Source organism: Oncorhynchus masou, unplaced genomic scaffold, assembly GCF_036934945.1.
Source record: "Oncorhynchus masou masou isolate Uvic2021 unplaced genomic scaffold, UVic_Omas_1.1 unplaced_scaffold_1526, whole genome shotgun sequence".
Classification (NCBI taxonomy): domain Eukaryota; kingdom Metazoa; phylum Chordata; class Actinopteri; order Salmoniformes; family Salmonidae; genus Oncorhynchus; species Oncorhynchus masou.
Window position 1 is genome coordinate 1 of NW_027005290.1, and position 17,500 is coordinate 17,500.

Below are 17,500 nucleotides of genomic sequence, written 5' to 3' on the forward strand. Positions count from 1 at the left end.
TTCCAGACCCAACAACATTATATAGTATCCCCTCCTCATGGTTCCAGACCCAACAACATTATATAGTATCCCCTCCTCATGGTTCCAGACCCAACAACAGTATATAGTATCCCCTCCTCATGGTTCCAGACCCAACCATTATATAGTATCCTCCTTATGGTTCCAGACCCAACAACATTATATAGTATCCCCTCCTCATGGTTCCAGACCCAACAACATTATATAGTATCCCCTCCTCATGGTTCCAGACCCAACAAAAGTATATAGTATCCCCTCCTCATGGTTCCAGACCCAACAACAGTATATATTATCCCCTCCTCATGGTTCCAGACCCAACAACATTATATAGTATCCCCTCCTCATGGTTCCAGACCCAACAACATCATATAGTATCCCCTCCTCATGGTTCCAGACCCAACATCATTATATAGTATCCCCTCCTCATGGTTCCAGACCCAACAACATCATATAGTATCCCCTCCTCATGGTTCCAGACCCAACATCATTATATAGTATCCCCTCCTCATGGTTCCAGACCCAACAACATTATATAGTATCCCCTCCTCATGGTTCCAGACCCAACAACAGTATATAGTATCCTCTCCTCATGGTTCCAGACCCAACAACATTATATAGTATCCTCTCCTCATGGTTCCAGACCCAACATCATTATATAGTATCCCCTCCTCATGGTTCCAGACCCAACAACAGTATATATTATCCCCTCCTCATGGTTCCAGACCCAACAACATTATATAGTATCCCCTCCTCATGGTTCCAGACCCTCCTCATGGTTCCAGACCCTCCTCATGGTTCCAGACCCAACAACATTATATAGTATCCTCTCCTCATGGTTACAGACCCAACAACATTATATAGTATCCTCTCCTCATGGTTACAGACCCAACAACATTATATAGTATCCCCTCCTCATGGTTCCAGACCCAACAACATTATATAGTATCCCCTCCTTATGGTTCCAGACCCAACAACATTATATAGTATCCCCTCCTTATGGTTCCAGACCCAACAACAGTATATAGTATCCCCTCCTCGTGGAGAAAAGAACATGAGCTAATTATAATACACAAAGTAAGCAAAACAGTGAAATCATTCTAACCTTTCCTAAAAGGATGAATAAGATACTAATGAGATAGACCTATATAAGCAATACAACAATTGAGATGTACAACCTATGGCATCAGGGAACGATGAGCAGATAAGAGGCCAGTCATAACAAGACATTAATGAGCGAGCTAGGACGGACATGTTCAATATAACTATTTGTTCAGTACTATTGAAATGTACAGCGACATGATTCAGCACATGGGCTGCTCTTACAGTATTCTCCCTGTACACCAAGTCAGAACCATAGGATAAATACCGGGGGCGTATATGCAGACAATGAAAGCTTTTACAATTTTCAATGATGACATTTCTCTAAAACAGGCTATAGGCTACATGTGCACCACCAAGTCAGAACAGTAGGCTAAGTTCTGAGGGGGAAAGGGACCAAATTATTAGGGTGAGACACATGGGCTACTAACAGCTTACTACACAACATACACTTAGTATTACTTTCTTAGCTACAGTATACATATCTCCCTGGCATATTACATCATTTATGCACCAGTATACAAGACATATTTTTGGACTAACTGTTGTTGTGCTGTGCTCACTTGAACAGGAAGGTGGAGCAGCGGTCCTTCTTGTTGGTAAACTTACTCAGGTCACACCCTGATCTGTTTCACCTGTCTTTGTGCTTGTCTCCACCCCCCTCCAGGTGTCGCCCATCTTCCCCATTATCCCCTGTGTATTTATACCTGTGTTCTGATGTCATAATTCAAGTCACACTGCATTATTTCATGCGCCAATTCATGTTGTTACTCCTATGACCGGAGAATGTTAAATATTCCTTGATATTAAAAAAGACTCAAGCCACTAATAAATAACGCAAGATTTTCAGGGTACTTTGCTATTGTCATTCATTGCAGCTGCAGTGCTGGTTGAGTGAACGGACCGGAGAAGAGGCATATTTTATCTCTTAGAAAAGTGTGGAACAAAGTGACAGTGCTGAATAACAACTTAAACATTAATTTACTCGTAGAAACAGCAACTATTTGCTGTATTCCTTGGGTCTCTCTCTAGTGATGGTTTTAAAGGTTTTGCTATTTCACGGAACCCGCTTTGCTGTTCATTCAAGGCTTATTTTATTTTACAGTCCACGGCTCGAGAAAGCTGTTCAGACAGGGGCAGCAGGGTAGTCTAGTGGTTAGAGCATTGGACTAGTAACCAAAAGGTTGCAAGTTCAAACCCCCAAGCTGACAAGGTACAAATCTGTCGTTCTGCCCCTGAACAGGCAGTTAACCCACTGTTCCTTGGCTGCCATTAAAAATTAGAATTTCTTCTTAACTAACTTGCCTAGTAAAGGTAAAAAATAAATAAATAAAATAAATTAGATATCTGATTGGCCAGCGGTAGACCTATGGGTGCACTTGATCTGCTCTCTGTGCCTTCCGGGTAGGCAGAGTTTTACCGTCAGACACATGACAAAATGGGAAAAATATCCCTTCCCGGTTCTAGTTCCTCATTAATTATAATTCCTAATTCTACGGTTATAACTATCTCATGGATGGTAAATCCTGGCATCCATAGCTTTGTAAAGTGGTAACACTGCTCCAGACCCATCCGTTTTTCAAATCACAGGTTGCCCCTTTAAGCATGTTGAACAGCCAGAGGAATCATACAGGTTATGAGAAAAGAGGTTATGATGTTTTTACTAGGGGATAAAGAATCCCATTTACACTACACAATAGCCATAATAACACCTAGTTTGGACACACACACACACCTATTCTCACACACACACACACACACACACACACACACACACACACACACACACACACACACACACACACACACACACACACACACACACACACACACACACACACACACACAGGTAAAGGGAAATATCCAGGCTATGAGATTATACGAGTGGAAATCTAATAGCAGAAAAACAAGTAGCTGTTGTTTTATGGAAACTCAGAAACTCCCAGCAGCCTCTGTTGTGTTGAAAGGCTGTCACCGGCCCTGCAAGTAGACACACACTCTCACAAAGGACACACACACACCCTCATTCATGGGAAAATGGTGCACTGATTGCGGTTGAAAAAATATCCTACGACGCTTTTGTCAGTGTCATTACGCCTATTCATCATCATCAACAACAACTTAATCGTCACCTTTGTCATCATCATATTCATCATCCCCCACAATCATCCTCATCCTCATTATCATCATCCTCATCATCATTATATCCTCATCCTCATTGTCATCATCCTCATCATCATTACATCATCATCATCATCATCATCATGCTGAATATATAGAACAGGGCTCTATAGTATGGAGTTACAGATGTATGTGTGTGAAAAATCTGACTCATAGACGGAATGTAAAGAGGATTTAGCAACCAGAAACGGCCCAGTCTACTGCAGACAGTGAGTTGTGTAGGCTAGGTAGTACAGTACAACCCACTGCAGACAGTGAGTTGTGTAGGCTAGGTAGTACAGTACAACCCACTGCAGACAGTGAGTTGTGTAGGCTAGGTAGTACAGTACAACCCACTGCAGACACTGAGTTGTGTAGGCTAGGTAGTACAGTACAACCCACTGCAGACAGTGAGTTGTGTAGGCTAGGTAGTACAGTACAACCCACTGCAGACAGTGAATTGTGTAGGCTAGGTAGTACAGTACAACCCACTGCAGACAGTGAGTTGTGTAGGCTAGGTAGTACAGTACAACCCACTGCAGACAGTGAGTTGTGTAGGCTAGGTAGTACAGTACAACCCACTGCAGACAGTGAGTTGTGTAGGCTAGGTAGTACAGTACAACCCACTGCAGACAGTGTGTTGTGTAGGCTAGGTAGTACAGTACAACCCACTGCAGACAGTGAGTTGTGTAGGCTAGGTAGTACAGTACAACCCACTGCAGACAGTGAGTTGTGTAGGCTAGGTAGTACAGTACAACCCACTGCAGACAGTGAGTTGTGTAGGCTAGGTAGTACAGTACAACCCACTGCAGACAGTGAGTTGTGTAGGCTAGGTAGTACAGTACAACCCACTGCAGACAGTGAGTTGTGTAGGCTAGGTAGTACAGTACAACCCACTGCAGACAGTGAGTTGTGTAGGCTAGGTAGTACAGTACAACCCACTGCAGACAGTGAGTTGTGTAGGCTAGGTAGTACAGTACAACCCACTGCAGACAGTGATTTGTGTAGGTTAGGTAGTACAGTACAACCCTCTGCAGACAGTGAGTTGTGTAGGCTAGGTAGTACAGTACAACCCACTGCAGACAGTGAGTTGTGTAGGCTAGGTAGTACAGTACAACCCACTGCAGACAGTGATTTGTGTAGGCTAGGTAGTACAGTACAACCCACTGCAGACAGTGAGTTGTGTAGGCTAGGTAGTACAGTACAACCCACTGCAGACAGTGAGTTGTGTAGGCTAGGTAGTACAGTACAATCCACTGCAGACAGTGAGTTGTGTAGGCTAGGTAGTACAGTACAACCCATTGCAGACAGTGATTTGTGTAGGCTAGGTAGTACTGTACAACCCACTGCAGACAGTGATTTGTGTAGGCTAGGTAGTACAGTACAACCCACTGCAGACAGTGATTTGTGTAGGCTAGGTAGTACAGTACAACCCACTGCAGACAGTGAGTTGTGTAGGCTAGGTAGTACAGTACAACCCTCTGGTTGATCACGACTCTGCTCTCTCTGCCTTTCTGTCTGACGCACACACACACAAGCACACACACACACGCACACTCACACACACACTCACACACACACACACACACACACACACACACACACACACACACACACACACACACACACACACACACACACACACACACACTCTCTCTCTCTCTTTCTCTTGCTCTCTATTTCTGTCTGTAGGACTCATGAAATGTGTTATGCAATAAAGTCAATGAAGTCAAGTCCCTGACTCAATGTCCTCTTACTCCCACTCTCTCCTCTTCCGCCCCTAACGGAGACGCACACTATAATACATGGTCAAAAATGTTTTTTTATTCATTTCAAAAATATATATTTCACATTAGATTGAGACCAATTGCACAACTTCTGCACATTTGGTAGGCTATTAGTAGTGTTCAAGTCCCTGGTGCAAATACTATTCACAGTCATATCTACATTTAGCAGAATGCATTTGTGGAAATCAAACATGATTGTTTTTCCTCGCTCCACACACCCTTATAAACCAGTCCAGTCTGTCTTTGGCTCCTTCACTGAATCTGACACTTCTCCAGCGGCTTGCCCGGCTTCCGTGTGGAGTCGGGGCCGAGGACTTGACGGAGATCTGTGCTGAAACTCGGCCGTCGAGCGAGCGGATACAGCGCCCCACACGGAGCCTTACAACCCGTGGCCTGGCTCCCTCTCCCGGCCGCTCTGCACTCTTTCAGCGCCTGGTACGACCGAATCGAAACTTTGCGGTGCTGCGACGGACTAGTTTCCGTTGGCAACCCGCCCCGTTTAGCCAGAGCCTCGAATACCTCCTCCAGATTAGTGCGGTCTTTGGCGGAGGTCTCGAAGTAGGCGCAGTCCTCACCGAGGGCTCGGAGCACCTCTGCCCGGGAAAGTACTCTCTCCGCTGGGGACAAGTCCACCTTGTTAGCGCAGACTACCGTGGGGACCCGTGCGCTCTGGCCCGGCCTGGTGGGCTTGAGGAGCTTGGTTTTGGCCGCGAGGATCTCAGTGCGCAGGGCACACACCTCCTCGAACGAGCTCCGGTCGTCCAGGGTGAAGACCAGAAGGAATATGTCACCTATACAAAACACATGAGGAGACCGAAATATTATAGCCTATATTTTCATTATCGCCGACATTGTCATATTCTCATTAGCAATTTGAACTGAAGTTCATTCTGGGATAAATATTATATTATATTATGTTTTATTATATTCTATATTCTATTCTATCCATAACTTATACGTCCATATACACATTTATATTCTCTCTCATCGTTTATAAAGCAAGCATGTCCACTTTTACGCACACCACATCTACGCGGAGAGAGAGACTTATTCATTTGTAAGCATTTACATCTTTAACACTGCGATAACAACTGTTGAGGCACCTCCAGCACGCTCCAACATAGAGACCATGATAAGGACTCCCGTTATTGCCTACATCCCCGTTACGCACCGGTTAGTATGGAGAGCCTGCGTTTCGCCGGGAAGCTCCTCTCTCCGGAGGCGTCAAGTACGTCGATCTGATACGTCTCCCCGCGGATGTGGAACATTTTCCGGAGGAAATCCTCGGAGGTGGGCTGGTACTCCTCCACGAAGCCGTCCCAGAGGTACCGTCGCAAGATTGAAGTCTTGCCCACCCGGGGCGCACCCAGAACCACGATGCGCCTGCAGTTCTGCGGCTTGGTGGAGCTCAGCGGGTCCTGCGGAGAGTCCTGGGCGAGTCTTGGGTCGTCCTCGCCGAACCGAATCTGCCCCTGGAGAACCAGAGCAGATAGCTGGTCCAGTGGCGACCTCTTGCAAGAGTGGCCATCGGAGGGAGGTGGAAGCCAGCTAGCTGTGCTTTGGGACCGCACCAACCTCCCCTTCTTTTCCTGGTGCTTCCACTGAGACGTGACCATTTTAAGGAAACCCATGCTGGCTTTGAGCCCCGGTGAGTTCAGGTGCTGGGTTACGTTTTTGTATGCCAGCAGGACCTTGGAGGAGCCGGGGCTCAGGGCTCTGGTCCCGGGGAACTGAGAAGGTTCAGCCCGCTGATGGGCGACGGGCATGTTGGTTGTGGTGGTCGGTGAGCAAGTGGATGGGTTACCTTTTACCTCCATAATGTTGTCTCACTTAAGCGGTATGTAAAATGTAGCCTGTAATAGCATGTAGGGCAGTGTGGATGCCTGGGTGGATCCTGTAATATTCCAACCTGTAGGGCAGTGTGGATGCCCGGGTGGATCCTGTAATATTCCAACCTGTGAGGTTTGGACACTACATGTGGTCCTCGTGACACCTGTGTGTTTGCGCACATCTAGTCTGGGTGGTACAGAAACAGATGCATTTTGGTGTTGTTTTTATACCCATGCACGCGCCTGGCTCGTCCGCGTCACACGGCATGGGTCATCTGCTCGTCTCTCTCAACAGCTAGTTGCCAGAACTGCTGATTGACAGAAGCGGAGAGATTGTTATGTTCTCCTGGAGGACACGGAGTGTTCGGCGATTATGGAACAATGGAAGCGGCCAGTTCTACTGCAATGTGGACCGCCAAGACAGGCACTCTGAGGGTTTTGCGAACGCTGTGGTGGTTGGATAAATTGAGGCTATGGGAGATTGTGATGATCTGGTGTTCTTTAATTAAATATCAACATACAAAGAAGCCATATGTATGTGTTTACCAACTGCTGGCACACTGTGACACATCTGGCCTTTAGCCTTTTTGTATGAGCTGAAATAAGCCTTACAAGCCTATTCACTATTGGCGAGATCAATTACATTTTCTTTCCTTTTCGTTAAATTTTGGGATTAAATATTCCAACAAATAAAGACCTAATGTATTGAGGAACAAAACATGAGAGCATCGGAAATTCTCATTCGGCGCTGTTGGATTTAATTGTTGTCCGACAGAAAGTGAGCATCCCTTTAACAGCAGCCAAGCGTCCGTTGCCATGGGTACCGTGAGGCAGCGGGGAGAAAGACACGAATGACAAGGCTAGATGCTAGCTATCAAAAATTTACTCAACGAAGAAGTTGCTTTTGTATACATTGTATAAATCTCACTGTTTAGGTACAATTGTAACTTTCTTGTCTCCCTGCGTGACATCAATTTACTTTAGCTAAAACAACTTGCTCAGCTGCCTAGTTGACTAACTAGCTAGGCTACAACTAACTAACGTTACCTTAGCTAGCCTAAGCATTGACATGGCAAGTTTAGGCAAATCCACTGGAAAAACTCCCAAAAAGGAGGCGAGACCTCGGACCCCGCCAGGTATGTAAGAATATAGCTAGCTAACATAGCTGTTATACTATTAGCTAGCTAACTAAACACACACACACTTAACATTATCCTCCTGACCCCTCCCGCTCTTCCTCTCTCTGTTTGTTAACGTTAGTCCATACGTGTGTGTATAGCAGGCCCGGGGGGGAATTTGGTCAACTTACCTGGTAAAATAAGTGTGAAATATAATTAAAATAAAAGAGAGGGAGAAAGAAGAGAGATAGGAACAAGACCACCAAGGACACAGTGAAAAAAAAGAGACATTCTCGAGGCATAGGTGTGTATTTGTTTGCGTGGGGCTCTGTCGTTATGTGTGTGTGTGTTTATCTGTGTGTGTGTGTTTATTTTTGTGTGAACGCTGGTGTGTGTGTGTACATAATGAGGATGCAGCCACAAAAGCGAGTGCATGTGGAGCCTCAGTGTCCCCGTTGCCTTCCATTGTGTGCCAAGGACACCCACTATGAAGGATGAGACTCCTGCAGTTTTTTCTTTTATCCCTTCTGTGGCCTTCCCTCACTCTCCGCAAGGTGCTACCCTCCCCTGACAACCACACAGAATGTACTGAGCCTCAGAACAGGTGGCCTTCCCTCACTCTCCGCAAGGTGCTACCCTCCCCTGACAACCACACAGAATGTACTGAGCCTCAACAGGTGGCCTACCCTCACTCTCCGCAAGGTGCTACCCTCCCCTGACAACCACACAGAATGTACTGAGTCTCAGAACAGGTGGCCTTCCCTCACTCTCCGCAAGGGGAGGGGTAGAAAAAGATAGAAAAGCAAAAGGTAGAGAAGCAAAAGTTGTGTGGTGGTCATGGTAACCAACGACCGACTCAAAAGATGAGCGGTGGGTTGTGTGGTGGTCATGGTAACCAGGGACAGACTCAAAATATGAGCGGTGGGTTGTGTGCTGGTCATGGTAACCAGGGACAAACTCAAAAGATGAGCTGTGGGTTGTTTGGTGGTCATGGTAACCAGGGACAGACTCAAAAGATTAGCTGAAGATGAATAGAATTGCATAACTGTGTGTGTGTGTGTATGAATATTCTGCTCCACTCTTTCTCTCAAGGTCAAGGAGGTCAGTGAGTGATGTAACAATAGCTTTGCTAGCAGCAAATCACGGTCTACATTTCAGATGTAGCCTGGTCTATCGGTTAGTGTTTGTAAAGTCAGATGCTGTTGGTTCAGTAGTTCAGATGTAGCCTGGTCTATGGGTTAGTGTTTGTAAAGTCAGATGCTGTTGGTTCAGTAGTTCAGATGTAGCCTGGTCTATGAGTAGGTGATTGTTAAGCTTGATGCTGTTGGTTCAGTAGTTGGCTGTGTGTGTCATCCCAGGAAACTTGGTTTTCCCCATGTGAGTGCAAGCCAAAAGAAATACACTCAGAAATGGGGAAGCTTGGTTTATTATTCAGAATTTGAACAGGTGCCATGTTGGCCCCATATGCTTGGAATGAAACAGTTGGTTCTCTCCTGTCCTCATCCTGTCCTCTCGTCTCCAGAGAAGAAACGTCTGAAAGTGTCAGAGGATTTCTCCTCGTGTCTGAGTGAAGAGCAGCCTCAGAGCCCCACTCTTAAAGGAGAGGACATCCAGGCCCTGGCCATCAGACCTGAGGACCTGGAGAAGGTGTGTGTGTGCATGTGTACATAATTTTTGTGTGTGCGCATGTGTGTATGTGTGTGTACATAATGTGTGTGTGTATGTTTGTGTGTGTGGGTGTTTTTTTTATTTTTTATTTAACCTTTATTTAACCAGGTAGGCTAGTTGAGAACAAGTTCTCATTTACAATTGCGACCTGGCCAAGATAAAGCAAAGCAGTTCGACACATACAACGACACAGAGTTACACATGGAGTAAAACAAACATACAGTCAATAATACAGTATAAACAAGTCTATATACAATGTGAGAAAATGAGGTGAGATAAGGGAGGTAAAGGCAAAAAAAGGCCATGGTGGCAAAGTAAATACAATATAGCAAGTAAAACACTGGAATGGTAGATTTGCAGTGGAAGAATGTGCAAAGTAGAAATAAAAATAATGGGGTGCAAAGGAGCAAAATAAATAAAATAAATACAGTAGGGAAAGAGGTAGATGTTTGGGCTGTTTGGGTGTGTGTGGGTGTGTGTGTACGTAAGGTGTGTGTGGGTGTGTGTGTGTGTGTGTGTACGTAAGGTGTGTGTGGGTGTGTGTGTATGTAAGGTGTGTGTGGGTGTGTGTGTATGTAAGGTGTGTGTGGGTGTGTGTGTACGTAAGGGGTGTGTGGGTGTGTGTGTGTACGTAAGGTGTGTGTGTATGTAAGGTGTGTGTGGGTGTGTGTGTATGTAAGGTGTGTGTGGGTGGGTGTGTGTGTACGTAAGGTGTGTGTGTGGGTGTGTGTGTACGTAAGGTGTGTGTGGGTGTGTGTGTATGTAAGGTGTGTGTGTGGGTGTGTGTGTACGTAAGGTGTGTGTGGGTGTGTGTACGTAAGGTGTGTGTGGGTGTGTGTGTATGTAAGGTGTGTGTGGGTGTGTGTGTACGTAAGGTGTGTGTGTACGTAAGGTGGGTGTGTGTACGTAAGGTGTGTGTGTATGTAAGGTGTGTGTATGCAAGGTGTGTGTGTACGTAAGGTGTGTGTGTATGTAAGGTGTGTGTGTATGTAAGGTGTGTGTGTATGTAAGGTGTGTGTGTATGTAAGGTGTGTGTGTGTGTAAGGTGTGTGTATGCATACCTAATAGTAACGGGATACGTAGTCAGTGGCACAACTGAATGCATTCAACCAAAATGTGTTTTCCTCATTTAACCCTCTGAATCAGAGAGGTGCCGGGGGAGCAGTTCCTGGTGGAGATTAGCTGGGCAGATTTATCCACCTTTCCGGCTCGAGGTTTCGAAGTAGCAACTTTATAGTGACAGTCCCAACCCTCTAACTGCCAGGCTACCTGCCATCCTTTTGTGTGTGTGTGTGTGTGTGTGTTTGTGTGTACGTCCATAGTTGCGGGTGCCCCAGCCCCCTAAAGAACCCCAGAAACCTGCAGCTGTGACCCGCGTGCTGGTGCGTAAGACCCGCCCACCTGATGACATCAGAAAGGGGTTGAGGGTAGCGGTGGCCCGCCCCCTGGCCCAGGACACCAGCACACAGCCACTGGACTACACAGGTGAGCTGACTACACTGCCCCTTCTGGCCAGAGGTGTGAAGTACAGGTGGGGTGTATCACGGTTGTGGTCACTGTGACGTAGAATTCCTGGTCCTAGAGAGTGTGGGATTCTCAAGCCCGTGATTAGTTCAATCAGGTGTGTGGGATTCTCAAGCCCGTGATTAGTTCAATCAGGTGTGTGGGATTCTCAAGCCCGTGATTAGTTCAATCAGGTGTGTGGGATTCTCAAGCCCGTGATTAGTTCAATCAGGTGTGTTTTAGAGCTGGGCTGGTGCAAAAGCCTGCAACTATAGCCGTTCAGGACCAGGTGTCTGTGACCAGTGGTGGAGACAAACAGGACACGTAGCTGCTGCTCATGTTGGTATCTGTACTGATGGTGCAAGAGCTATGACAAGAAGACATAGTGGAGTGGTAACGCAGGTGTCATCAGTTGCTCCCGATGCTACTTGGGTACACTGCAGCATCCACCAAGAGGATCTTGCTGCCAAGGGAATGCCTGACAGCTTGAAAGACGTTTTGGACACGACAGTGAAAATGGTTAACTTTGTTAAAATAAAGCCCCTGAACTCTTGTGTATTTTCTGCATTATGCAATAGTATGGGCAGCGACCATGTAACGCTTTTACAACATACAGAGGTGCGCTGGTTATCAAGGGGCAAAGTAGTGACACTTATTTTTGAATTGAGAGACTTAGAGACTTTAAGAGCTTAAAGTCTTCATTACAAACCGTAATTTTCACTTGTCTGACCGCTTGCACGTACACACACACCAAACATATAAAAGATGTGGTTGATGCCATTCCATTGACTCCATTCCAGCCATTATTATGAGCCGTCCTCCCCCTCAGCTGGTGCTCTTCTATGTTGTATATCTACTCTCCTGCCTACATAATGGCCCCCGTGGGATTAATCAAGTATTTAAGTATTTGAATAGTGTTTAGTTAATGGAGAGGTGATGTTGTAGTGTGGTTTTGTCAGGACCGGGGGGACCTCGCTTCGATGCCCAGGGGATGGTCCTCCCCACAGCATTCTGGGTAGTCTGGAGGCCTTCAGGACAGAGATGCAGGCCAGGGGAGAGACTGAGGTGAGAGAAGATACCATGTTTGAAAATACCTTCTAACAAAAATAATGGTTTTGGTTATAATGCTCTTCAATCAGTGTTACAATGACAATGTTTCTCTATCTATCTATCTATCTATCTATCTATCTATCTATCTATCTATCTATCTATCTATCTATCTATCTATCTATCTATCTATCTATCTATCTATCTATCTATCTATCTATCTATCTATCTATCTATCTATCTATCTATCTATCTATCTATCTATCTATCTATCTATCTATCTATCTATCTATCTCTGATGGGTTCTGACTCTATACTTAAAATATTGTTAATTATCAGGTATCCTATTGAGATATGGAGTTACCATAGTCTATTTTCTACACCATACGTTAATGGTTATCTGTAGGAGGAATGTACAGTTGAAGTTTGAAGTTTACAAACACCTTAACCAAATACATTTAAACTCTGTTTTTCACAATTCCTGACATTTTTAAGAATGTGAAATGTCAGAATAATAGTAGAGAGAATGATTTATTTCAGCTTTTATTTCTTTCATCATATTCCCAGTGGGTCAGACGTTTTACATACACTCAATTAGTATTTGGTAGCATTGCCTTTAAATTGTTTCACTTGGGTCAAATGTTTCGGGTAGCCTTCCACAAGCTTCACACAATAAGTTGGGTAAATTCTGGCCCGTTCCTCCTGACAGAGCTGGTGTAACTGAGTCAGGTTTGTAGGCCTCCTTGCTCGCACACGCTTTTTCAGTTCTGCCCACAAATGTTCTATGGGATTGAGGTCAGGGCTTTGTGATGGCCACTCCAATACCTTGACTTTGTTGTCCTTAATGCGATTTTGCCACAACTTTGGAAGTATGCTTAGGGTCATTGTCCATTTGGAAGACTCATTTGCGACCAAGGTTTAACTTCCTGGCTGATGTCTTGAGATGTTGCTTCAATATATCCACATAATTTTCTTTCCTCATGATGCCATCTATTTTGTGAAGTGCACCAGTCCCTCCTGCAGCAAAGCACCCCGACAACATGATGCTGCCACCCCCGTGCTTCACGGTTGGGATGGTGTTCTTTGGCTTAACAGTAAACATTACACATACAGAAGTTTCAAAACAATAAAGACATTACAAGTGTCATATTATATATATATATATATATGTTTTCTTTCCAAAGCTGTCAATTATATGCATAGTCAAGCATCTTTTCGTGACAAAATATCTTGTTTATAACGGTAACTTTTTTTTTTAATAGCGCCCCCTAATGCATAACTGGTTTACCATCAACACCACAGGCCTTTTGGGTTGGAGGGTTTTTATTTTGTCCTGTACCTCATTCAATGTAATTGGAGAATCCAGTGGGTTCTGGTAGTCTTTAATAGTTGATTCTAAGATTTGTATTTGATCATGTATATGTTTTTGCTCTTTATTCTTTGTTATTGAGCCAAAAAGATTGGAGAAGTGGTTTACCCATACATCTCCATTTTGGATAGATAATTCTTTGTGTTTGTTTAGTGTTCTCCAATTTTCCCAGAAGTGGTTAGAGTCTATAGATTCTTCAATTACATTGAGCTGATTTCTGACGTGCTGTTCCTTCTTTTTCCGTAGTGTATTTCTGTATTGTTTTAGTGATTCACCATAGTGAAGGCGAAGACTCAGGTTTTCCCGGTCTCTATGTTTTTGGTTGGACAGGTTTCTCAATTTCTTTCTTAGATTTTTGCATTCTTCATCAAACCATTTGTCATTGTTGTTCATTTTGTTCGGTTTTCTATTTGAGATGTTTAGATTTGATAGGGAAGCTGAGAGGTCAAATATACTGTTAAGATTTTCTACTGCCAAGTTTACACCTTCACTTTTATAGTGGAATGTTTTACCCAGGAAATTGTCTCTATCTTTCCAGCTGGTGAGGAGGGTGCCAGCCCCTCAGAGAGCCGTCTCCCAGGTGTCGAGGGGTGCAGAGAGACCCCCTCCAGTCCCCAGGGGTCAGAGAGACGTCCAGAGCCACGCCCTGCAGCACTGGCACACACACATGACCCAGAGACGACACCAGCAGGACCTTATCGCCAGTAGGTCTACCAGAACTACAACTACCACATAAGGACTACAACTACCATCAACTACCATTCTCCCTCTTTCTCTCTCTCTCTTTTTTCTCTCTCTCTCTCTCTCTCTCTCTCTCTCTCTCTCTCTCTCTCTCTCTCTCTCTCTCTCTCTCTCTCTCTCTCTCTCTCTCTCTCTCTCTCTCTCTCTCTCTCTCTCTCTCTCTCTCTCTCTCTCTCTTTTCTCCCTTCTCTCTCTCTCTCTCTCTCTCTCTCTCTCTCTCTCTCTCTCTCTCTCTCTCTCTCTCTCTATCTATCTTTCTATCTATCTATCTAGACCTGCTCCAGAAGCCAGTAGAGAGGCTGTTGATGAACCAGTCCAACCGTTTCAGAGAGACTCAGGAGCAGAGAGAACTGATCACCCGAGGCCTGCCAGCCATACACTCCGGACAGGTAGGAGTCACCTGGAGGGGGGTGTCTGTTGCTACTCTAGCCAATTAGAACTAACCTGTGTGTGTTGCCAGGGTTACCGTGTAGGCAGTGAGTTCTGGAGCCTCCCTCAGAGGTTTGGTGATGAGCTGAGTGGTATCTCAGCCACCCTGTCTCAGACACAGAGAGGACAGCAGGAACCTGTCACACACATCGCACAGCCACACAGCATCCGCATGGAGTCAGGTAAATACACACACACACACACACACACACACACACACACACACACACACACACACACACACACACACACACACACACACACACACACACACACACACACACACACACACACACACACAGCCACACACACACACAGCCACACACACACACACACACACACAGCCACACACACACACACACACACACACAGCCACACACACACACAGACACACACACACACACACACACACACACACACACACACACACACACACACACACACACACACACACACACACACACACACAGCCACACACACACACACACACACACACACACAGACACACAGCCACACAGCCACACACACACACAGATAGTTCCTAAAATGAAGAACCCCTCATTGTGTGCTGTAGGTAATGTTCTCCCAGAGACATGTGGTTCAGCCAGCAGGACCTGGGACCAGAGTCTCTACCTGCAGCACCGACGACATGAGCTCAGAGATGTTCTCAAAGACCTGGACTTCAACCAGCCTGTAAGACTCACACACACACACAACACACACAACACACACACACACACACAACACACACACACACACAACACAACACAACACAACACAACACAACACAACACAACACAACACAAAACACACGGCACGGCGCCACATGACACACACACGCACAGAATTTCACGTTTGTCCACAGGGGGATAAACAGCTCTTTGTACGGTTAAGTTGAGTCATTCCTTCTGAATGGTTAAGGTAAGGAATAAGGTTTGCCTGGGGACATGGACACACACACATCTACCACAGAACTTTGACTTCACTACGCTACGACAACTCTAAAACATTAAATACACTCTACCTCACTCCATACTACTGTCACACACACATCTACCACAGAACTTTGACTTCACTACGCTACGACAACTCTAAAACATTAAATACACTCCACCTCACTCCATACTACTGTCACACACACATCTACCACAGAACTTTGACTTCACTACGCTACGACAACTCTAAAACATTAAATACACTCCACCTCACTCCATACTACTGTCTACCTCACTCCACAATACTGTCTACCTCACTCCACAATACTGTCTACCCCACTCCACAATACTGTCTACCCCACTCCACAATACTGTCTACCCCACTCCACAATACTGTCTACCTCACTCCACAATACTGTCTACCTCACTCCACAATACTGTCTACCTCACTCCACAATACTGTCTACCTCACTCCACAATACTGTCTACCTCACTCCACAATACTGTCTACCTCACTCCAAAATACTGTCTACCTCACTCCACAATACTGTCTACCTCACTCCACAATACTGTCTACCTCACTCCACAATACTGTCTACCTCACTCCACAATACTGTCTACCTCACTCCACAATACTGTCTACCTCACTCCACAATACTGTTTACCTCACTGCAAAATACTGTCTACCTCACTCCACAATACTGTCTACCTCACTCCACAATACTGTCTACCTCACTCCACAATACTGTCTACCTCACTGCAAAATACTGTCTACCTCACTCCACAATACTGTCTACCTCACTCCACAATACTGTCTACCTCACTCCACAATACTGTCTACCTCACTCCACAATACTGTCTACCTCACTCCACAATACTCTATACCTCACTCCACAGTACTGTCTACCTCACTCCACAATACTGTCTACCTCACTCCACAATACTGTCTACCTCACTCCACAATACTGTTTACCTCACTGCAAAATACTGTCTACCTCACTCCACAATACTGTCTACCTCACTCCACAATACTGTCTACCTCACTCCACAATACTGTCTACCTCACTCCACAATACTCTATACCTCACTCCACAAGCCTGTCTACCTCACTCCACAATACTGTCTACCTCACTCCACAATACTGTCTACCTCACTCCACAATACTGTCTACCTCACTCCACAATACTGTTTACCTCACTGCAAAATACTGTCTACCTCACTCCACAATACTGTCTACCTCACTCCACAATCCTGTCTACCTCACTCCACAATACTGTCTACCTCACTCCACAATACTGTCTACCTCACTCCACAATACTGTCTACCTCACTCCACAATACTCTATACCTCACTCCACAGTACTGTCTACCTCACTCCACAATACTGTCTACCTCACTCCACAATACTGTCTACCTCACTCCACAATACTGTTTACCTCACTGCAAAATACTGTCTACCTCACTCCACAATACTGTCTACCTCACTCCACAATACTGTCTACCTCACTCCACAATACTGTCTACCTCACTCCACAATACTCTATACCTCACTCCACAAGCCTGTCTACCTCACTCCACAATACTGTCTACCTCACTCCACAATACTGTCTACCTCACTCCACAATACTGTCTACCTCACTCCACAATACTGTTTACCTCACTGCAAAATACTGTCTACCTCACTCCACAATACTGTCTACCTCACTCCACAATCCTGTCTACCTCACTCCACAATACTGTCTACCTCACTCCACAATACTCTATACCTCACTCACTACTGTCTACCTCACTCCACAATA

The 17,500-nt window shown here is 45.3% G+C and overlaps 2 protein-coding genes across 2 annotated transcripts in view; one reads left to right on the plus strand and one right to left on the minus strand.

Annotated features, from left to right (window-relative positions):
• Positions 1-5,099: 5,099 nt before the first annotated feature.
• On the minus strand, positions 5,100-6,989 carry LOC135531137 (GTP-binding protein Rhes-like). Its single transcript, XM_064959248.1, has 2 exons — positions 6,235-6,989; positions 5,100-5,854 (listed from the first exon to the last, which is right to left on the minus strand). Exons 1-2 carry the CDS (start codon positions 6,878-6,880, stop codon positions 5,316-5,318), a joined length of 1,185 nt encoding a protein of 394 aa, XP_064815320.1. The 5' UTR covers positions 6,881-6,989; the 3' UTR covers positions 5,100-5,315.
• Positions 6,990-7,541: 552 nt separating this feature from the next.
• Positions 7,542-17,500, plus strand: part of LOC135531140 (MYCBP-associated protein-like) — a 44,521-nt gene continuing 34,562 nt past the window's right edge. The window contains 10 exon segments of the mRNA XM_064959254.1: positions 7,542-8,028; positions 8,593-8,712; positions 9,533-9,657; positions 11,001-11,163; positions 12,141-12,176; positions 12,179-12,246; positions 14,136-14,301; positions 14,612-14,727; positions 14,799-14,949; positions 15,342-15,460. Coding sequence (XP_064815326.1) covers positions 7,962-8,028; positions 8,593-8,712; positions 9,533-9,657; positions 11,001-11,163; positions 12,141-12,176; positions 12,179-12,246; positions 14,136-14,301; positions 14,612-14,727; positions 14,799-14,949; positions 15,342-15,460 — 1,131 coding nt within the window. The 5' untranslated portion in view covers positions 7,542-7,961.

Bases quoted from the DNA above. Each gene is read 5' to 3' on its own strand.
- LOC135531137 (XM_064959248.1), bottom strand. From the start codon at position 6,880: ATGGAGGTAAAAGGTAACCCATCCACTTGCTCACCGACCACCACAACC. The intron at 5,855-6,234 runs GTGCGTAACGGG...TGTTTTGTATAG, and splicing joins CAGGCTCTCCATACTAACCG to GTGACATATTCCTTCTGGTC.